The sequence below is a fragment of the Teleopsis dalmanni genome, chromosome X (assembly GCF_002237135.1).
Source record: "Teleopsis dalmanni isolate 2A chromosome X, ASM223713v2, whole genome shotgun sequence".
NCBI lineage: Eukaryota > Metazoa > Arthropoda > Insecta > Diptera > Diopsidae > Teleopsis > Teleopsis dalmanni.
Window position 1 is genome coordinate 97,438,256 of NC_051848.1, and position 24,354 is coordinate 97,462,609.

The 24,354-nt window shown below is 27.3% G+C and overlaps 1 protein-coding gene and 1 long non-coding RNA gene across 22 annotated transcripts; one reads left to right on the forward strand and one right to left on the reverse strand.

Annotated features, from left to right (window-relative positions):
• The first annotated feature begins 78 nt into the window (after nucleotides 1-78).
• LOC119662037 lies at nucleotides 79-14,269 on the forward strand. 21 transcript variants are annotated; one of them, XR_005250678.1, is made up of 25 exons: nucleotides 79-526; nucleotides 658-1,085; nucleotides 1,217-1,644; nucleotides 1,776-2,203; nucleotides 2,335-2,762; nucleotides 2,894-3,321; nucleotides 3,453-3,880; nucleotides 4,012-4,439; nucleotides 4,571-4,998; nucleotides 5,130-5,557; nucleotides 5,689-6,116; nucleotides 6,248-6,675; nucleotides 6,807-7,234; nucleotides 7,366-7,793; nucleotides 8,484-8,910; nucleotides 9,042-9,468; nucleotides 9,600-10,026; nucleotides 10,158-10,632; nucleotides 11,127-11,142; nucleotides 11,279-11,705; nucleotides 11,835-12,262; nucleotides 12,394-12,821; nucleotides 12,972-13,380; nucleotides 13,512-13,939; nucleotides 14,103-14,269. It is a non-coding gene; the product is annotated as an uncharacterized LOC119662037 (long non-coding RNA). The 21 variants fall into 21 exon arrangements; XR_005250664.1 differs by having other exon boundaries at nucleotides 10,158-10,584; nucleotides 10,716-11,142; nucleotides 12,953-13,380; XR_005250663.1 differs by having other exon boundaries at nucleotides 10,158-10,584; nucleotides 10,716-11,142.
• A 4,572-nt stretch (nucleotides 14,270-18,841) lies between these two features.
• On the reverse strand, nucleotides 18,842-21,973 carry LOC119687027 (spore wall protein 2-like; the record flags this gene model as incomplete). Its single annotated transcript, XM_038101168.1, is given in 2 exon segments — nucleotides 18,842-19,985; nucleotides 21,702-21,973. Coding segments are annotated over 2 exon segments (418 nt in total), but the record flags the coding sequence as incomplete, so codon positions are not given.
• Between the last annotated feature and the right edge of the window lie 2,381 nt (nucleotides 21,974-24,354).

Genomic DNA, 24,354 nt, shown 5'->3' on the forward strand with positions numbered 1-24,354 from the left:
TTGTGCCTAATTGTGGTTTAAATTTATTTAATTATTGATAATGTAGTCAGATACTTTTATAATTGATAACTTTATTTTATTCCTATTTTTCATCCAAGAAACTGAACAAAATCTTAGATGACATCTTCATTCGAACTCGATGACAAACTTGAATCTAAATATTACCAGAATGCATCACATTCGTAGCCAAACTTTAAAGAGAAGAAAACTAAGAACATGATATCCAGGATATTAGTTGACGCTTTTAAAGTATTTTGTACTGACTTCCGATTTACTTTATATTCATTACGTCATAGTCTTAATCGGGAACCGTTTAACACATAAATTGAATATTGGAAGTCCTGTACACTATGTGTGAGTAGATATGATCTTATAAAATGTAAAATAGACTGTGAGTAGTGGATTTAGTCTGGGGAGTGCTTTATTGTCCGAAGAAAGGATCAATTTTAAACTTATCACTTACAACATTTAAATACAGAAATAATGGTTAACAAAAAGTCTTCTCATTAGAAGACCAGAAATTTGGGTAAGTTTGGTTTAATTCATATTGGTAAATGAGTTGTGCCTAATTGTAGTTTAAATTTTTTTAGTTATTGATGATGTAGTCAGATACTTTTATAATTGATAACTTTATTTTATTCCTATTTTTCATCCAAGAAACTTAACAAAATATTAGATGACATCTTCATTCGAACTCGATGACAAACTTGATTCTAAATATTACCAGAATGCATCACATTCGCAGCCAAACTTTAAAGAGAAGAAAACTAAGAACATGATATCCAGGATATTAGTTGACGCTTTTAAAGTATTTTGTACTGACTTCCGATTTACTTTATATTCATTACGTCAAAGTCTTAATCGGGAACCGTTTAACACATAAATTGAATATTGGAAGTCCTGTACACTATGTGTGAGTAGATATGATCTTATAAAATGTAAAATGGACTGTGAGTATTGGATTTAGTCTGAGGAGTGCCATATTATCCGAAGAAAGGATCAATTTTAAACCTATCACTTACAACATTTAAATACAGAAATAATGGTTAACAAAAAGTCTTCTCATTAGAAGACTAGAAATTTGGGTAAGTTTGCTTTACTTCATATTGGTAAATAAGTTGTGCCTAATTGTGGTTTAAATTTATTTAATTATTGATAATGTAGTCAGATACTTTTATAATTGATAACTTTATTTTATTCCTATTTTTCATCCAAGAAACTGAACAAAATCTTAGATGACATCTTCATTCGAACTCGATGACAAACTTGAATCTAAATATTACCAGAATGCATCACATTCGTAGCCAAACTTTAAAGAGAAGAAAACTAAGAACATGATATCCAGGATATTAGTTGACGCTTTTAAAGTATTTTGTACTGACTTCCGATTTACTTTATATTCATTACGTCAAAGCCTTAACCGGAAACCGTTTAACACATAAATTGAATATTGAAAGTCCTGTACATTATGTGTGAGTAAATATGATCTTATAAAATGTAAAATGGACTGTGAGTATTGGATTTAGTCTGAGGAGTACCATATTATCCGAAGAAAGGATCAATTTTAAACTTATCACTTACAACATTTAAATACAGAAATAATGGTTAACAAAAAGTCTTCTCATTAGAAGACCAGAAATTTGGGTAAGTTTGGTTTAATTCATATTGGTAAATGAGTTGTGCCTAATTGTAGTTTAAATTTTTTTAGTTATTGATGATATAGTCAGATACTTTTATAATTGATAATTTTATTTTATTCCTATTTTTCATCCAAGAAACTTAACAAAATATTAGATGACATCTTCATTCGAACTCGATGACAAACTTGAATCTAAATATTACCAGAATGCATCACATTCGTAGCCAAACTTTAAAGAGAAGAAAACTAAGAACATGATATCCAGGATATTAGTTGACGCTTTTAAAGTATTTTGTACTGACTTCCGATTTACTTTATATTCATTACGTCAAAGTCTTAACCGGAAACCGTTTAACACATAAATTGAATATTGAAAGTCCTGTACACTATGTGTGAGTAAATATGATCTTATAAAATGTAAAATGGACTGTGAGTATTGGATTTAGTCTGAGGAGTACCATATTATCCGAAGAAAGGATCAATTTTAAACTTATCACTTACAACATTTAAATACAGAAATAATGGTTAACAAAAAGTCTTCTCATTAGAAGACCAGAAATTTGGGTAAGTTTGGTTTAATTCATATTGGTAAATGAGTTGTGCCTAATTGTAGTTTAAATTTTTTTAGTTATTGATGATATAGTCAGATACTTTTATAATTGATAATTTTATTTTATTCCTATTTTTCATCCAAGAAACTTAACAAAATATTAGATGACATCTTCATTCGAACTCGATGACAAACTTGAATCTAAATATTACCAGAATGCATCACATTCGTAGCCAAACTTTAAAGAGAAGAAAACTAAGAACATGATATCCAGGATATTAGTTGACGCTTTTAAAGTATTTTGTACTGACTTCCGATTTACTTTATATTCATTACGTCATAGTCTTAATCGGGAACCGTTTAACACATAAATTGAATATTGGAAGTCCTGTACACTATGTGTGAGTAAATATGATCTTATAAAATGTAAAATGGACTGTGAGTATTGGATTTAGTCTGAGGAGTGCCATATTATCCGAAGAAAGGATCAATTTTAAACTTATCACTTACAACATTTAAATACAGAAATAATGGTTAACAAAAAGTCTTCTCATTAGAAGACTAGAAATTTGGGTAAGTTTGCTTTACTTCATATTGGTAAATAAGTTGTGCCTAATTGTGGTTTAAATTTATTTAATTATTGATAATGTAGTCAGATACTTTTATAATTGATAACTTTATTTTATTCCTATTTTTCATCCAAGAAACTGAACAAAATCTTAGATGACATCTTCATTCGAACTCGATGACAAACTTGAATCTAAATATTACCAGAATGCATCACATTCGTAGCCAAACTTTAAAGAGAAGAAAACTAAGAACATGATATCCAGGATATTAGTTGACGCTTTTAAAGTATTTTGTACTGACTTCCGATTTACTTTATATTCATTACGTCAAAGCCTTAACCGGAAACCGTTTAACACATAAATTGAATATTGAAAGTCCTGTACATTATGTGTGAGTAAATATGATCTTATAAAATGTAAAATGGACTGTGAGTATTGGATTTAGTCTGAGGAGTGCCATATTATCCGAAGAAAGGATCAATTTTAAACCTATCACTTACAACATTTAAATACAGAAATAATGGTTATCAAAAAGTCTTCTCATTAGAAGACCAGAAATTTGGGTAAGTTTGGTTTAATTCATATTGGTAAATGAGTTGTGCCTAATTGTAGTTTAAATTTTTTTAGTTATTGATGATGTAGTCAGATACTTTTATAATTGATAACTTTATTTTATTCCTATTTTTCATCCAAGAAACTGAACAAAATCTTAGATGACATCTTCATTCGAACTCGATGACAAACTTGAATCTAAATATTACCAGAATGCATCACATTCGTAGCCAAACTTTAAAGAGAAGAAAACTAAGAACATGATATCCAGGATATTAGTTGACGCTTTTAAAGTATTTTGTACTGACTTCCGATTTACTTTATATTCATTACGTCATAGTCTTAATCGGGAACCGTTTAACACATAAATTGAATATTGGAAGTCCTGTACACTATGTGTGAGTAGATATGATCTTATAAAATGTAAAATGGACTGTGAGTATTGGATTTAGTCTGAGGAGTGCCATATTATCCGAAGAAAGGATCAATTTTAAACCTATCACTTACAACATTTAAATACAGAAATAATGGTTAACAAAAAGTCTTCTCATTAGAAGACTAGAAATTTGGGTAAGTTTGCTTTACTTCATATTGGTAAATGAGTTGTGCCTAATTGTGGTTTAAATTTATTTAATTATTGATAATGTAGTCAGATACTTTTATAATTGATAACTTTATTTTATTCCTATTTTTCATCCAAGAAACTGAACAAAATCTTAGATGACATCTTCATTCGAACTCGATGACAAACTTGAATCTAAATATTACCAGAATGCATCACATTCGTAGCCAAACTTTAAAGAGAAGAAAACTAAGAACATGATATCCAGGATATTAGTTGACGCTTTTAAAGTATTTTGTACTGACTTCCGATTTACTTTATATTCATTACGTCAAAGTCTTAACCGGAAACCGTTTAACACATAAATTGAATATTGGAAGTCCTGTACACTATGTGTGAGTAAATATGATCTTATAAAATGTAAAATGGACTGTGAGTATTGGATTTAGTCTGAGGAGTGCCATATTATCCGAAGAAAGGATCAATTTTAAACTTATCACTTACAACATTTAAATACAGAAATAATGGTTAACAAAAAGTCTTCTCATTAGAAGACTAGAAATTTGGGTAAGTTTGCTTTACTTCATATTGGTAAATAAGTTGTGCCTAATTGTGGTTTAAATTTATTTAATTATTGATAATGTAGTCAGATACTTTTATAATTGATAACTTTATTTTATTCCTATTTTTCATCCAAGAAACTGAACAAAATCTTAGATGACATCTTCATTCGAACTCGATGACAAACTTGAATCTAAATATTACCAGAATGCATCACATTCGTAGCCAAACTTTAAAGAGAAGAAAACTAAGAACATGATATCCAGGATATTAGTTGACGCTTTTAAAGTATTTTGTACTGACTTCCGATTTACTTTATATTCATTACGTCATAGTCTTAATCGGGAACCGTTTAACACATAAATTGAATATTGGAAGTCCTGTACACTATGTGTGAGTAGATATGATCTTATAAAATGTAAAATAGACTGTGAGTAGTGGATTTAGTCTGGGGAGTGCTTTATTGTCCGAAGAAAGGATCAATTTTAAACTTATCACTTACAACATTTAAATACAGAAATAATGGTTAACAAAAAGTCTTCTCATTAGAAGACCAGAAATTTGGGTAAGTTTGGTTTAATTCATATTGGTAAATGAGTTGTGCCTAATTGTAGTTTAAATTTTTTTAGTTATTGATGATGTAGTCAGATACTTTTATAATTGATAACTTTATTTTATTCCTATTTTTCATCCAAGAAACTTAACAAAATATTAGATGACATCTTCATTCGAACTCGATGACAAACTTGATTCTAAATATTACCAGAATGCATCACATTCGCAGCCAAACTTTAAAGAGAAGAAAACTAAGAACATGATATCCAGGATATTAGTTGACGCTTTTAAAGTATTTTGTACTGACTTCCGATTTACTTTATATTCATTACGTCAAAGTCTTAATCGGGAACCGTTTAACACATAAATTGAATATTGGAAGTCCTGTACACTATGTGTGAGTAGATATGATCTTATAAAATGTAAAATGGACTGTGAGTATTGGATTTAGTCTGAGGAGTGCCATATTATCCGAAGAAAGGATCAATTTTAAACCTATCACTTACAACATTTAAATACAGAAATAATGGTTAACAAAAAGTCTTCTCATTAGAAGACTAGAAATTTGGGTAAGTTTGCTTTACTTCATATTGGTAAATAAGTTGTGCCTAATTGTGGTTTAAATTTATTTAATTATTGATAATGTAGTCAGATACTTTTATAATTGATAACTTTATTTTATTCCTATTTTTCATCCAAGAAACTGAACAAAATCTTAGATGACATCTTCATTCGAACTCGATGACAAACTTGAATCTAAATATTACCAGAATGCATCACATTCGTAGCCAAACTTTAAAGAGAAGAAAACTAAGAACATGATATCCAGGATATTAGTTGACGCTTTTAAAGTATTTTGTACTGACTTCCGATTTACTTTATATTCATTACGTCAAAGCCTTAACCGGAAACCGTTTAACACATAAATTGAATATTGAAAGTCCTGTACATTATGTGTGAGTAAATATGATCTTATAAAATGTAAAATGGACTGTGAGTATTGGATTTAGTCTGAGGAGTACCATATTATCCGAAGAAAGGATCAATTTTAAACTTATCACTTACAACATTTAAATACAGAAATAATGGTTAACAAAAAGTCTTCTCATTAGAAGACCAGAAATTTGGGTAAGTTTGGTTTAATTCATATTGGTAAATGAGTTGTGCCTAATTGTAGTTTAAATTTTTTTAGTTATTGATGATATAGTCAGATACTTTTATAATTGATAATTTTATTTTATTCCTATTTTTCATCCAAGAAACTTAACAAAATATTAGATGACATCTTCATTCGAACTCGATGACAAACTTGAATCTAAATATTACCAGAATGCATCACATTCGTAGCCAAACTTTAAAGAGAAGAAAACTAAGAACATGATATCCAGGATATTAGTTGACGCTTTTAAAGTATTTTGTACTGACTTCCGATTTACTTTATATTCATTACGTCAAAGTCTTAACCGGAAACCGTTTAACACATAAATTGAATATTGAAAGTCCTGTACACTATGTGTGAGTAAATATGATCTTATAAAATGTAAAATGGACTGTGAGTATTGGATTTAGTCTGAGGAGTACCATATTATCCGAAGAAAGGATCAATTTTAAACTTATCACTTACAACATTTAAATACAGAAATAATGGTTAACAAAAAGTCTTCTCATTAGAAGACCAGAAATTTGGGTAAGTTTGGTTTAATTCATATTGGTAAATGAGTTGTGCCTAATTGTAGTTTAAATTTTTTTAGTTATTGATGATATAGTCAGATACTTTTATAATTGATAATTTTATTTTATTCCTATTTTTCATCCAAGAAACTTAACAAAATATTAGATGACATCTTCATTCGAACTCGATGACAAACTTGAATCTAAATATTACCAGAATGCATCACATTCGTAGCCAAACTTTAAAGAGAAGAAAACTAAGAACATGATATCCAGGATATTAGTTGACGCTTTTAAAGTATTTTGTACTGACTTCCGATTTACTTTATATTCATTACGTCATAGTCTTAATCGGGAACCGTTTAACACATAAATTGAATATTGGAAGTCCTGTACACTATGTGTGAGTAAATATGATCTTATAAAATGTAAAATGGACTGTGAGTATTGGATTTAGTCTGAGGAGTGCCATATTATCCGAAGAAAGGATCAATTTTAAACTTATCACTTACAACATTTAAATACAGAAATAATGGTTAACAAAAAGTCTTCTCATTAGAAGACTAGAAATTTGGGTAAGTTTGCTTTACTTCATATTGGTAAATAAGTTGTGCCTAATTGTGGTTTAAATTTATTTAATTATTGATAATGTAGTCAGATACTTTTATAATTGATAACTTTATTTTATTCCTATTTTTCATCCAAGAAACTGAACAAAATCTTAGATGACATCTTCATTCGAACTCGATGACAAACTTGAATCTAAATATTACCAGAATGCATCACATTCGTAGCCAAACTTTAAAGAGAAGAAAACTAAGAACATGATATCCAGGATATTAGTTGACGCTTTTAAAGTATTTTGTACTGACTTCCGATTTACTTTATATTCATTACGTCAAAGCCTTAACCGGAAACCGTTTAACACATAAATTGAATATTGAAAGTCCTGTACATTATGTGTGAGTAAATATGATCTTATAAAATGTAAAATGGACTGTGAGTATTGGATTTAGTCTGAGGAGTGCCATATTATCCGAAGAAAGGATCAATTTTAAACCTATCACTTACAACATTTAAATACAGAAATAATGGTTATCAAAAAGTCTTCTCATTAGAAGACCAGAAATTTGGGTAAGTTTGGTTTAATTCATATTGGTAAATGAGTTGTGCCTAATTGTAGTTTAAATTTTTTTAGTTATTGATGATGTAGTCAGATACTTTTATAATTGATAACTTTATTTTATTCCTATTTTTCATCCAAGAAACTGAACAAAATCTTAGATGAAACCTTCATTCGAACTCGATGACAAACTTGAATCTAAACATAACCAGGATACATCACATTCGTAGCCAAACTTTAAAGAAAAGAAAACTTAGAACATGATATCCAGGATATTAGTTGACGCTTTTAAATTATTTTGTACTGACTTCCGATTTACTTTATATTCATTACGTCAAAGTCTTAACCGGAAACCGTTTAACACATAAATTGAATATTGAAAGTCCTGTACACTATGTGTGAGTAAATATGATCTTATAAAATGTAAAATGGACTGTGAGTATTGGATTTAGTCTGAGGAGTGCCATATTATCCGAAGAAAGGATCAATTTTAAACCTATCACTTACAACATTTAAATACAGAAATAATGGTTAACAGAAATTCTTCTCATTAGAAGACCAGAAATTTGGGTAAGTTTATTTTACTTCATATTGCTAAATTAGGTGTGCCTAATTGTGGTTTAAATTTATTTAATTATTGATGATGTAGTCAGATACTTTTATAATTGATAACTTTATTTTATTCCTATTTTTCATCCAAGAAACTTAACAAACACTTAGATGACAACTTCATTCGAACTCGATGACAAACTTGAATCTAAACATTACCAGAATACATCACATTCGTAGCCAAACTTTAAAGAGAAGAAAGCTTAAAACATGATATCCAGGATATAGTTGACGCTTTTAAAGTATTTTGTACTGACTTTCGATTTACTTTATATTCATTACGTCACAGTCTTAACCGGGAACCGTTTAACACATAAATTGAATATTGGAAGTCCTGTACACTATATGTGAGTAAATATGATCTTATAAAATGTAAAATGGACTGTGAGTATTGGATTTAGTCTGAGGAGTGCCATATTATCCGAAGAAAGGATCAATTTTAAACTTATCACTTACAACATTTAAATACAGAAGTAATGGTTAACAGAAATTCTTCTCATTAGAAGACCAGAAATTTCGGTAAGTTTATTTTACCTCATATTGGTAAATGAGTTGTGCCTAATTGTGGTTTAAATTTATTTAATTATTGATAATGTAGTCAGATACTTTTATAATTGATAACTTTATTTTATTCCTATTTTTCATCCAAGAAACTTAACAAAATCTTAGATGACAACTTCATTCGAACTCGATGACAAACTTGAATCTAAATATTACCAGAATGCATCACATTCGTAGCCAAACTTTAAAGAGAAGAAAACTTAGAACATGATATCCAGGATATTAGTTGACGCTTTTAAAGTATTTTGTACTGACTTCCGATTTACTTTATATTCATTACGTCAAAGTCTTAACCGGGAACCGTTTAACAATTAAATTGAATATTGAAAGTCCTGTACATTATGTGTGAGTAGATATGATCTTATAAAATGTGGAATAGACTGTGAGTAGTGGATTTAGTCTGGGAGTGCCATATTATCCGAAGAAAGGATCAATTTTAAACCTATCACTTACAACATTTAAATACAGAAGTAATGGTTAACAGAAATTCTTCTCATTAGAAGACCAGAAATTTGGGTAAGTTTGGTTTACTTCATATTGATAAATGAGTTGTGCCTAATTGTGGTTTAAATTTATTTAATTATTGATGATGTAGTCAGATACTTTTATAATTGATAACTTTATTTTATTCCTATTTTTCATCCAAGAAACTTAACAAACACTTAGATGACAACTTCATTCGAACTCGATGACAAACTTGAATCTAAACATTACCAGAATACATCACATTCGTAGCCAAACTTTAAAGAGAAGAAAGCTTAAAACATGATATCCAGGATATAGTTGACGCTTTTAAAGTATTTTGTACTGACTTTCGATTTACTTTATATTCATTACGTCACAGTCTTAACCGGGAACCGTTTAACACATAAATTGAATATTGGAAGTCCTGTACACTATATGTGAGTAAATATGATCTTATAAAATGTAAAATGGACTGTGAGTATTGGATTTAGTCTGAGGAGTGCCATATTATCCGAAGAAAGGATTAATTTTAAACCTATCACTTACAACATTTAAATACAGAAGTAATGGTTAACAGAAATTCTTCTCATTAGAAGACCAGAAATTTGGGTAAGTTTGGTTTACTTCATATTGATAAATGAGTTGTGCCTAATTGTGGTTTAAATTTATTTAATTATTGATGATGTAGTCAGATACCTTTATAATTGATAACTTTATTTTATTCCCATTTTTCATCCAAGAAACTTAACAAAATCTTAGATGACAACTTCATTCGAACTCGATGACAAACTTGAATCTAAACATTACCAGGATACATCACATTCGTAGCCAAACTTTAAAGAGAAGAAAATTTAGAACATAATATCCAGGATATAGTTGACGCTTTTAAAGTATTTTGTACTGACTTTCGATTTACTTTATATTCATTACGTCACAGTCTTAACCGGGAACCGTTTAACACATAAATTGAATATTGGAAGTCCTGTACACTATATGTGAGTAAATATGATCTTATAAAATGTAAAATGGACTGTGAGTATTGGATTTAGTCTGAGGAGTGCCATATTATCCGAAGAAAGGATTAATTTTAAACCTATCACTTACAACATTTAAATACAGAAATAATGGTTAACAGAAATTCTTCTCATTAGAAGACCAGAAATTTGGGTAAGTTTGGTTTACTTCATATTGATAAATGAGTTGTGTCTAATTGTGGTTTAAATTTATTCAATTATTGATAATGTAGTCAGATACTTTTATAATTGATAACTTTATTTTATTCCTATTTTTCATCCAAGAAACTTAACAAACACTTAGATGACAACTTCATTCGAACTCGATGACAAACTTGAATCTAAACATTACCAGGATACATCACATTCGTAGCCAAACTTTAAAGAGAAGAAAATTTAAAACATGATATCCAGGATATAGTTGACGCTTTTAAAGTATTTTGTACTGATTTCCGATTTACTTTATATTCATTACGTCAAAGTCTTAATCGGGAACCGTTTAACAATTGAATTGAATATTGGAAGTCCTGTACACTATGTGTGAGTAAATATGATCTTATAAAATGTAAAATGGACTGTGAGTATTGGATTTAGTCTGGGGAGTGCCATATTATCCGAAGAAAGGATTAATTTTAAACCTATCACTTACAACATTTAAATACACAAATAATGGTTAACAGAAATTCTTCTCATTAGAAGACCAGAAATTTGGGTAAGTTTGGTTTACATGAAGTAAAATTGGTAAACGAATTGTGCCTAATTGTACTTTAAACTTATTTAAATATTGATAATGTAGTCAGATACTTTTATAATTGATAACTTTATTTTATTCCTATTTTTCATCCAAGAAACTTAACAAAATATTAGATGACAACTTCATTCGAACTCGATGACAAACTTGAATCTAAACATTACCAGGATACATCACATTCGTAGCCAAACTTTAAAGAGAAGAAAATTTAGAACATAATATCCAGGATATAGTTGACGCTTTTAAAGTATTTTGTACTGACTTCCGATTTACTTTATATTCATTACGTCAAAGTCTTAACCGGAAACCGTTTAACAATTAAATTGAATATTGAAAGTCCTGTACACTATGTGTGAGTAAATATGATCTTATAAAATGTAAAATGGACTGTGAGTATTGGATTTAGTCTGAGGAGTGCCATATTATCCGAAGAAAGGATTAATTTTAAACCTATCACTTACAACAATTAAATACAGAAGTAATGGTTAACAGAAATTCTTCTCATTAGAAGACCAGAAATTTGGGTAAGTTTGGTTTACTTCATATGGTAAATAGTTTTGCCTAATTGTAGTTTAAAATTTTTTAGTTATTGATGATGTAGTCAGATACTTTTATAATTGATAACTTTATTTTATTCCTATTTTTCATCCAAGAAACTTAACAAAATCTTAGATGACATCTTCATTCGAACTCGATGACAAACTTGAATCTAAATATTACCAGAATGCATCACATTCGTAGCCAAACTTTAAAGAGAAGAAAACTAAGAACATGATATCCAGGATATTAGTTGACGCTTTTAAAGTATTTTGTACTGACTTCCGATTTACTTTATATTCATTACGTCAAAGTCTTAACCGGAAACCGTTTAACACATAAATTGAATATTGAAAGTCCTGTACACTATGTGTGAGTAAATATGATCTTATAAAATGTAAAATGGACTGTGAGTATTGGATTTAGTCTGAGGAGTGCCATATTATCCGAAGAAAGGATCAATTTTAAACCTATCACTTACAACATTTAAATACAGAAATAATGGTTAACAAAAAGTCTTCTCATTAGAAGACCAGAAATTTGGGTAAGTTTGGTTTAATTCATATTGGTAAATGAGTTGTGCCTAATTGTAGTTTAAATTTTTTTAGTTATTGATGATGTAGTCAGATACTTTTATAATTGATAACTTTATTTTATTCCTATTTTTCATCCAAGAAACTTAACAAAATCTTAGATGACATCTTCATTCGAACTCGATGACAAACTTGAATCTAAATATTACCAGAATGCATCACATTCGTAGCCAAACTTTAAAGAGAAGAAAACTAAGAACATGATATCCAGGATATTAGTTGACGCTTTTAAAGTATTTTGTACTGACTTCCGATTTACTTTATATTCATTACGTCAAAGTCTTAATCGGGAACCGTTTAACACATAAATTGAATATTGGAAGTCCTGTACATTATGTGTGAGTAAATATGATCTTATAAAATGTAAAATGGACTGTGAGTATTGGATTTAGTCTGAGGAGTGCCATATTATCCGAAGAAAGGATCAATTTTAAACCTATCACTTACAACATTTAAATACAGAAATAATGGTTAACAAAAAGTCTTCTCATTAGAAGACCAGAAATTTGGGTAAGTTTGGTTTAATTCATATTGGTAAATGAGTTGTGCCTAATTGTAGTTTAAATTTTTTTAGTTATTGATGATGTAGTCAGATACTTTTATAATTGATAACTTTATTTTATTCCTATTTTTCATCCAAGAAACTGAACAAAATATTAGATGACATCTTCATTCGAACTCGATGACAAACTTGAATCTAAATATTACCAGAATGCATCACATTCGTAGCCAAACTTTAAAGAGAAGAAAACTAAGAACATGATATCCAGGATATTAGTTGACGCTTTTAAAGTATTTTGTACTGACTTCCGATTTACTTTATATTCATTACGTCATAGTCTTAATCGGGAACCGTTTAACACATAAATTGAATATTGGAAGTCCTGTACACTATGTGTGAGTAAATATGATCTTATAAAATGTAAAATGGACTGTGAGTAGTGGATTTAGTCTGGGGAGTGCCATATTATCCGAAGAAAGGATCAATTTTAAACCTATCACTTACAACATTTAAATACAGAAATAATGGTTATCAAAAAGTCTTCTCATTAGAAGACCAGAAATTTGGGTAAGTTTGGTTTAATTCATATTGGTAAATGAGTTGTGCCTAATTGTAGTTTAAATTTTTTTAGTTATTGATGATGTAGTCAGATACTTTTATAATTGATAACTTTATTTTATTCCTATTTTTCATCCAAGAAACTTAACAAAATATTAGATGACATCTTCATTCGAACTCGATGACAAACTTGAATCTAAATATTACCAGAATGCATCACATTCGTAGCCAAACTTTAAAGAGAAGAAAACTAAGAACATGATATCCAGGATATTAGTTGACGCTTTTAAAGTATTTTGTACTGACTTCCGATTTACTTTATATTCATTACGTCATAGTCTTAATCGGGAACCGTTTAACACATAAATTGAATATTGGAAGTCCTGTACACTATGTGTGAGTAGATATGATCTTATAAAATGTAAAATAGACTGTGAGTAGTGGATTTAGTCTGGGGAGTGCTTTATTGTCCGAAGAAAGGATCAATTTTAAACCTATCACTTACAACATTTAAATACAGAAATAATGGTTATCAAAAAGTCTTCTCATTAGAAGACCAGAAATTTGGGTGTTTGGTTTACTTCATACTGATAAATGAGTTGTGCCTAATTTTACTTTAAATTTATTCCGTTATTTAAGTGGTCACACATATTATATTATTATTTTTAATACGAAAAACTTTCATTTAATTTTCGTTACTTATTATTTTAATTTTTCTGAAGATTGAGCAGAATTCAAAGAATCTCTCTTTTGGTTTGGCTATCAATAAAATCACTTGGATGTAGTCCCTAAACCTAAGCGGAATTCAAAGAATCCCTCTTTTGATGAATGAAATCACAGGGATAATTGTCAACATTTTTATAATTTGAACTACGCGTATATATAATACATATATTTTAATATTTGTATAAAATTTTTCGTTGTTAAAATATGATATATCAAGAAACAAATATATTTCAATTTAAGTTAAATAAAGGAATGAATATATATATAATAAATGTTTATTTTAAATAGGGGTATAAAAATTGCCGTTACACACGCTATTTATATATATTATATATACATATATAAATATAAAATTAAAATTAAAATATATATATATAAAATTATATGTATATAAAATTATGTATATATAAAATTATATATATATACCATAAATGCCTCATCATTTGTAATATTTTTTCTGTACTATTGTTGGTTTTAACTGACTGAATTTATAAAAAATCCCTTTAAGAAGTTTTATTTGCTTAGCTCAAGATCTGAGGGAAACATTTTCGGATAAACGCACAGGCAAATGTACAGCATATTTACTATTTATATGGTCTTCAACATCTTCTATTTTATACTGTCTGTGGTCGCTAAAAGTTTGAGAAATGTAATAAGAACCTCCATTTTCGTTTTACTTACTTACTTAATTGCCACCGATTTGAAACAATTTTGGAGGTAGGCTCTCTGCGCCTACCGCTCTATTGCTGCATAGTCGCTGTATTGCAACACGCACTTCGCTATGGGTAGCTAGTGGAATTTCAACACCATTATTTTCGATTGAAGATTCCGAGACCATTTGTCCAAAAACAGAATTAATGTTATTATCGCCAGATAGAACTTTGGAAAAATGTTCCTTCTATACTTCCAGAACACTCTGTGTAGGAAATTATTTGCACAGTAAACAACAACAAGCAAATTTCTCTTAACTGTAAATGATTCATAAATCATTTGAATTCATTTCGTGTCGAATGTCGGTGTTTATAAGTATTATATGAGAAGTGTTTAAGTGCAGTCTATGCTCTATGTATGAATCAGGTGAAAAAAAAGTCAGAATGTATATAAATGAAACACAGTGAATGATTCGAGTGTTGAGTACTCATTTCAATTCTCTGATGCATATGTCATACCTTCGCTATTGTTACATCATATTCAAGATCTGAGCCATTGAGAGTCTGCTTTGCACAATTAAATATTCGGATGCACTTGGATGGATTAAAGCAGATTTCCTTAAAAACAGAATAATTGCCTCACCTATATATCGTAACGGATGTTTAAGACAATTGTAGTAATAAATTTGTTGCAAATTTATTAGACTTTTTAACAAATAAACACTGGTGCATTAGATATCTTCCAAATATCCATATGTTAACTGTAAATATTTGATTAAATAAATCCAAGCATCCTAAAACCATTCATCATCATGGACGACTAAGTGTGTCTAATAATCCTTAATAATGTTTCACTCTCCGTAAAAAAGACGTTTCAGAAAATCTCTCATTGGAGTAATGAAATCTGTGATAACTGAGTGCTACTCGACACTCTCCTTGGAGTAGAAAAAGAAATTAGTGATAAACCAAAATCTTAAATCGAGCACAAAATTACATTATTAAAAAAAAAAACTTATGTATAAAATTAATTCCTTGTTTATTCTACAATATAAGTACATATATAGATCTAGGAAACCTAACAGTTAGCTTCATTTAAAACAATACAAAATAGTATTTATGGTTTTATTTTATTTAAAATAAAATATTTTCCATTGAATGTTTATTTTCATTTCTATGTTCTATGTTTTACAACGTTTCAAACGAGACAGACAGAAGTGACCTTAAAACCAAAATGAATAGATCAAAAATCCTGTCATTTTTCATGATAAAAATTGCAGTTAAATGGTAGAACACCGAGAATACCAGGATAATCTTATGCATATATGTCATCTATCCATAAACTTTTTAATCAAAGCAAAAACATAGCCTTTATTGGATATGCACATGTATACATGTGTCTTACCAGTTCCGAATAAGTGGATATACACAAATCTGACAAACCGGACGACTTAAAATGTATATTTTCCGCGACTTTATTTAACTATCTTAAAGAAAACTCAGATATTCTGGTTTTCAATATTAGACGGCTAATCTAAATCATCGTAGGCTTTTTACTTTAACGTGAGAAACGCATTGCCTATAACGAGTCCTCACCAAAAACCTATATCAAATCTTCATTTATTATGAATTATTTTGAAATTCTTTTTTGTTTCCTTCTTTTTAATTAAGAAGGTATCGACTAATCTAGTTTTGAAATATTCATTTTAAGTTATCTGGATCCCTTCAGTCGCGTCCCTCCACGTTGCTTAACAGTAGTAATAGGGATCCTTAAGATAAACATGTGTTTGAAACAGTTTTCTTTTACAATTATTTTTTTTTGTTTTTTTTTTTTTGTATTGAACAACTTTTGGTATGTTAGAAATTTAACCCTCAGGTTTTCATATACAAACTAATTAATATTGCAGTTACTTGTATTATTTTACTGTAAAAACTATTAAGGAAGGTGAGTTTCCCAAATCGCAATATTATAGGTTTTATATTAATAGAGTAAGATGATAGTTGTTGGATGTATATTGCAACAAACATTTTTCAAACCCGGTAGCCGTAGCTAAAGGAAAAGAATACTCCAAACCGAGTTGAAGCATTCATGTACAAACGTAATCTGTGAGTTTTCCTCCTATACTCCTAAACTGAATTAGAAATTTTACCACAATTAGCATCAAAAAGGTCAGATATATATTCAACAAATTGGCTACAAGAATTTAAATTAAATACGAATTGTGATTGAAAAGTAACGAGCATTTTCAATTGTTTCAAAGAGTGCTTAAAGTATATCCTGAATTTTACCCCGTCAAAGTAGTTTATCTTTCATTTTATGCACTCATTCCTCCGTAGTTTCTCTAGATAGGATCGCCCATCTGTATCATCTGTTATTGAAAAACATTGTAGTTAGAATTTGAAAAATAAAGCAGAGTCATGTCTCTAGACTAGAATGGCATTTACGACATTATAGCGATGCTGTTTATCTTCTGTTTCACAAATTTGTCCATTCAATTTGTACTAAATATATTTATTGTTATTTACCATTTTAGAGGACATCGTCCAATAACATTACTTTTGCATCTCAAAAAAAATTCTTGCTACACGTCATAAAGTGATTCCTGAATGTAAACTAACAGCAAATTCGAAGAACTTGAATAAGATAACTTAACCTCTAGATTATTGATTTTATTAAAATGCCTAGAGCCTTTACTAAAACACTCTTTCGATTTAATAACTGTATCGTCAAAATCTTATCCTCCATTTTTGTGGCAATTTCTAGTGTTGATGCAGTTCTTGCACGACCCTGACATGGATTGTACTTAATACTTGATGAATATTTTCAAATAAACCAGCGGACTTAGACTTAGATATTGTTATTTTTAAAGCAATAAACGTATCAAACATGTTTTGCTTTACTTTTGATAACTATATGGTGCAAGCTTATTGCACAATCCACGTTCCATCATGAATTAAAAAGCGTTTGAGTAAAACTCGACCTTCAAAGAGTCATTTTACACACGTAATTGCACTATTTTAATAACGGTAATTCCCCCATTAAAAAGAAAATTCATTATAATAGATTTCAGGACGCCTGAACCCTTTCGATCTCCATAAAATCGTTTATAAACTTGCGGTTGTCGTCGAAAGTGTTGATGACATTTTAAATGCTACACCAAATCCGATATGGATTCCAATACAAAACTTTATACTTTCTGATGACAAAAAAAAAAAGAAAAAACATCGTATTGATTGAAATACGATGTTGCATATTCGCTTAGCTAAAAAAACCCGAACTTTAGGCTTAAATTAGTTAATGTAGATAATCTATAAGCAAAAAAATTTAGGTAGTTGAAGTAGTCATATAACATTGCAAACACCGTTCCAACTGAACACCTAACATTTACCACACAAAGAAATGGTTTATATTCCTCATTGCAGTCTAAATTCGACAGATGCCTAAGTTTTGCTTTTATGTTACAGCACCAATAATTGAATGCGCTACTTTACACAATTTAGAAAGCGTCAACTTACGGCACAACTAATTCAACCTTAAGTACAAAAACTACCCTATACAGTTAGCACTTACGTTATCGTCAGTGTAACTAATACACAAAAAACTATTTTAATTCATAAACAGAATAAAGCACGCATACTTAAGAAATTCTCGTTACTTTTTGATCACATCTCATACATGTTTTTTTTTTTTCTTTTATAAACTATTTTATTTGTATTGTATTTATAATAAATGCCATTTGGAAAACCCTTTTTAACATTATAAATGCGAGAATTATTCACTATATTATAGTGTGTTATCCCTATGTTAAGCTGTAATAATAAAGAAATGTTTCCCCCTTATCCTCTACATTATGTTTAGTTAAATACAGCATAATACAATTTAGTATACGAGGACTATTTCATAATTCAGTGACATTTTCCTCACCAATTAAGCGCATCATTTTCAAAAGTTAGAATGGCTGAATGACCTTTTCTGAAATTAGAAAACCATTTATTTCTCAGCCGCTGAAATTGTTGGGTGTGGAGTTCTCTAATAGTATTTGTCAATTCTTTTTTTAGTTTCGTGGATGCTTAATGGAACCAACACACGAAATTCATTTTTTTTTTTTTAAATTGGTTAAAATTCACAATGTGAAATAAATAACGCTAATGCGTTCAAAATAATACAGTGGTTTATTAACAGTTAGTGGATGACTGAAACAGTTTTGCATTTAAAGATACACGAGAAATTCAGCCCACTGAATTATCAAACTGTCCCCGTATAATAGTACATACAATAGATATAAGAAAAAAAAAACTTAAAAAATTGTATCTTCGAAAATTAAAATAAATTTTTTTAAACTTATAAAAAATCTTTTTAGAAACATTTTATTGAGATTGAAGATTGTTCCTAAAATCACAAGTATTTCTTTTCAAGTCGAATTTTTCAAATTTTACGGTAGTTTTTTAAAGTTTGTGTGCGTGTTGTAAAATTAAATGCATTACACGTGATATGATCGCTTTTTGTCATTTGGTTCAAGTTCAAAATAAGTACCAAAATAAAAAGTTATTACTTTGTCGGTGTATTGTGGTTGGTGGGACGGTTCATCACTCAATCAAGGTGCAAATGAAACCAGAATTTTCTTCTGCTATTTATCGCTTTGCCTGCCAAAACACCGTATTTTAAATACATATTAATATTAATAGCAAGTGTTATACTTCAAAACACAAAAACAAAAAAAGAACAATGTGATTTTTTGGAACAATCCTATCTTTACAGGTTTTTCGTTTGTGTACAAATTTTTTTTTTTTTAAGTTACATTTGTTTTGTTTTGTTTATTACTTATATTTTCTTCTTGTAGATTTGTTTTCTTTATACATATGGTTACATAGGAATAAGGTGAGGTGTTACATTTTGATGTTGATATTATCTCAACTATTCAATTTTGTATTTTGTAAAATAGTTTACTGTTTTGTCTCATTCCTCAGCGTACACATACAATTACATACTATTTTTTTTTTAATTTTATACTGTCGTTAATTTTTCTTTTCTTTTGAAATTTTTTTCTTTAAATTATTATTTTAAGATTAAAGGATAATAAGATTGTAACTTAAATTAAGCGGCTATTTCGGTCCCTTCCGCACCGTTTTGCGCTTCTTCTTTTGATGCTGAGTCGTCTAGCTTAGCTTTCTTTTCTGGGGTTGGGACAGTATCATCAACCTTGCCATCAGAATCGGCAACTACCTTTCGCTTGACTGCTTCTGCAAAATAAATAAAAATATATTAGTAAAATTTCTACACATAAAATATTTTGTATATATTATAGAAATCTATTCAAAACAACATCACACAGTGAAAACTCTCCTATTAATTATTCAAGGTATGTGTTTCGCTAAGTTGTTCCAAATGTTAAAAAAAATTGTCCTAAAATATATGGTCTTAAAAAAAATTACCTAAAAAATATTGTCTTAACAAAAATTGTCCTAAAAAATATGGTCTTAAAAAAAAATTGTCCTAAAAAATATTGTCTTAAAAAAAATGTAATCAGAAAATCATCCACCCAATACCGTTCTGTTGGAAGAGTTTTCATCGTTATATAAATACGTAAATATGTTATTCTTAAGTAAAATAGTAATAATGATTACAAAACGTATGCTATTAACTTATTTCATTAAAAAGGAAAGATCATTTTAATATACTTTAAAATTATTTGATTTATTTATAAAAATTACCTTTATTTAAAAATTAAAATAAATATACAATATTAAAATTAAATTAAATTTATAAATAAAAAATATTTAATTATAAATAAAAAATATTTAATTATTATACAAAATATTTAATTTTTATAAAAAATATTTTATTTATATATTTAATTTTTATAAAAAATATTTTATTTATATATTTAATTTTTATAAAAAAAATTTTTTCATAAAAAAAATTAAAACCCAATTAAATATATACATAAAAGCCCAATTCAATATATATTTAAAAACATGTGTTATATATATATAAACACCTATGTTATATATATATAAAAACTATGTTATATATATATAAAAACTATGTTATATATATATAAAAGCCTATATTATATATATAAAAAACTATATTATGTTATATATATAAAAACCTATGTTATATATATAAAAACCTATGTTATATATATAAAAACCTATGTTATATAAGTAAAAACCGATGTTATATATATGTGAAAACCTATGTAATGTATATATAAAAACTTATTTAATAAAAGTTTTTTAACACTTTATTTGTTGAGTGCTGATTTCTTGATTTAAGTGACATACAAAAATTCAAAAAAATATCACTAACTCAAAAAACAATATATCAAATCATGGATCTGGGATTGAATGTTATTGCGAATGTTAGACACTGTATTAAGAATATATTAATATTGAAATTGCGTTGACTCAATTTAAGTCCATTTCTTTAAGGCCATTGAACAACATAATTTCATTTCTCTATTGAAATTATATACTATTTACTAGAACTATAGTAAAAATATGGCTTATAAAATAAAAAAATAATATGTACAATATTATATATATGATATTATATATGATATTATATATGATATTATATATGATATTATATATGATATTATATATGATATTATATATGATATTATATATGATATTGTATATGATATTATATATGATATTATATATGATATTATATATTATATGATATTATATATGATATTAAATATATGATATTATATATGATATTATATATGATATATATATATATTATATATGATATTTATATAATATTATATATGATATATATATATATGATATTATATATTATATTAATATAATATTATATTATTATATGATATTATATATGATATTATATATGATATTATATATGATATTATATATGATATTATATATGATATTATATATGATATTATATATGATATTATATATGATATTATATATTATGATATTTACCGGCTGCTTCACCGTTGGCCTCTTTGGCAACACCTTCATCGCCATTTTCTTCTGCACCATCTTCACCATCAGCTGCTGCGTCGTCATCACCCTTCTCACCGTCGGCAGCATCTGGTGCTTCATCGCTAACTTCAGCTTCACCGGTGGAATCACCATTTTCTTTTGCGTCAGCAGATTCCTCAGCACCGTTTTCAGTGGCTGCATCGACTTCCTCTGCCAACTCTTTACTATCTACATCCTCTGCAGTGATCTTTTCAACTACTGGGGTTTCGCTACAAAGAAAAAGCGAGAAAAATTGGTTTAGTTTTAATAATTATTAATATATTTTATGGCTTATAAAATTATTCATTTGAATACAATTTTATGCGAAAAAAAATATAAGATAAAGATATATTTAAAAAATAAAAAGCGATTAAAATTAACTAACAGAGACTAAGTCTTTGATATCGGAATATCAAGGACTTAGAGAGAAAATGACTAATTTAGGAAATAAAACGCGTTTCTAATATAGAAATGTTTATATTCTTAATGCATTTTTTTTTTATTACAAAATTTTTTGGTACTAATAAAAAAAAAAAAGGTAGTACTATAATAGTCTTGCGTGCAATTTCACAATCTATTGCAATTAAAATAGGATTGCCATTACTAAACCAAAATGCTTTTTTTTTTTACAAGTGTTATAAGAATTAATATGCTCTAGAGAAACAAACTATCATTGCTCTAGATGGATTTATGTTGCTCTGATATTCTTTATGTCGATTTTTGACTTTTCATTTCGTTTTTTTAAATATCGTAAAAACTCTACGACCTGTGCTTTTTAATATAAAATCGTACGAACTTACAGTAATAAAAATTAATATTCTTAATTAAAATTTAATTTTGACATTTTTAACATTCGGTACTAAAAATGTTTCTGAAATTTTAATTTAATTAAAAAAAAAGACAACTTTTTTTAATATTATCACAAAAAATATAATAAGTACAACAATTGTTTTTATTAAAGCTACTTAACCCCGCAATTTTTACAACAAAAACAAAAGGCAGAGCACTTTTTTTAACCAAATTGAAGGCAAGCTTTAGCTTTAATCGCGTCAAATGATATGCAGTATCCACCACACCCTACTCACCACTTCGTGAATGAAAACATTGATTATAGCTTTAATGATTTTTCTTCGCATTGTCTCTTTCTTAATAACACGAATACATAGAAAAGAATATACTTTGCATTTTAATGGAATAATTATTTCGACATTTTGCAACAAGGTAAATAATATAACCTAAAATATTTTTCTTTTTTAATTTTTTTTGTGATAATGAAAAACAAATACGAAAAACATAACGTCTTCTGTTTAATGTATTCATTATGTACACATATGTATATACCATCATGTTCGTCATTAATAATTATTTTATGTCTTTAAGTTCTTCTATTGTCTTATCAATAAAAATAACAAATATAAAAATCAAAAAATAGCTGATGATATCAAAAAATAAATCACTTTTTTGATAAAACAAAAAATTCCATTTGAAGATCCATAAAATATTTGTGAGGTAAAATTTGTTTTTTTATTACTTGAAACCAAAAAAAAAAATATACATACATATATACAACTCCAATGTACATTTAAAACGTAGTATTATTTTTTTTAACCTAACATTATTCAGTATATTTTTAGAACTGTAAATATGTATCTTATCAAAATTTTAAAATTAAGTCGCGAATTTATTTTGGTAAAAAAATTTGTGAATATTTAATATTATTAAGCAATGTCATTCAATTTTCACGAGCTAAAAAAAAGAGCTCTAAAATATTTGTAAAATTATACAATTTCTAAGCCCAGTATAAATAAAAATACATAATATAAGAAAAACATTAAAAAACTCAATACAAAAAGAAATATATAAAAATTATTTATATATATAAATCTATAATATTAAAGCAATATATAAAAAGCAATATATAAAAGCAATATATAAAAGCAATAAATTAAAGCAATATATAAAAGCAATATATAAAAGCAATTTATAAAAGCAATATATAAAAGCAATATACAAAAGCAATATATATAAAAGCAATATTTAAAAGCAATATAAATAAAAAAAACAAAATAAGACATAAAAAAAAAAACCATTTAAAAATACATATTAAAAAAAAAATAAATTAAATATATAAAAAATATATATATATAACATATATAAAAAAAATTGTAATATAAAAATATAGAAAATATATATATATATATAAAATAATAATATAAAAACATAGAAAAAATATATATATATAATATATATAAAAAATAATAATATAAAAACATAATATAATAAATATTAATATATAAATAAATATACTAATATATAAAAATAATATAAAAACATAGAAAAAATATATATATAATATATATAAAAAATAATAATATAAAAACATAGAAAATATATATAAAAAAAAATAATAATATAAAAATATAGAAAATATATATAAAATATATATGCATATAAGATATATATATAAATATAAAAGATGTATATAAATATAAAAGATATATATAAATATAAAAGATATATATAAATATAAAAGATATATATAAATATAAAAGATAGATATAAATATAAAAGATATATATATATATAAAAGATATATATATAAAAAATATAT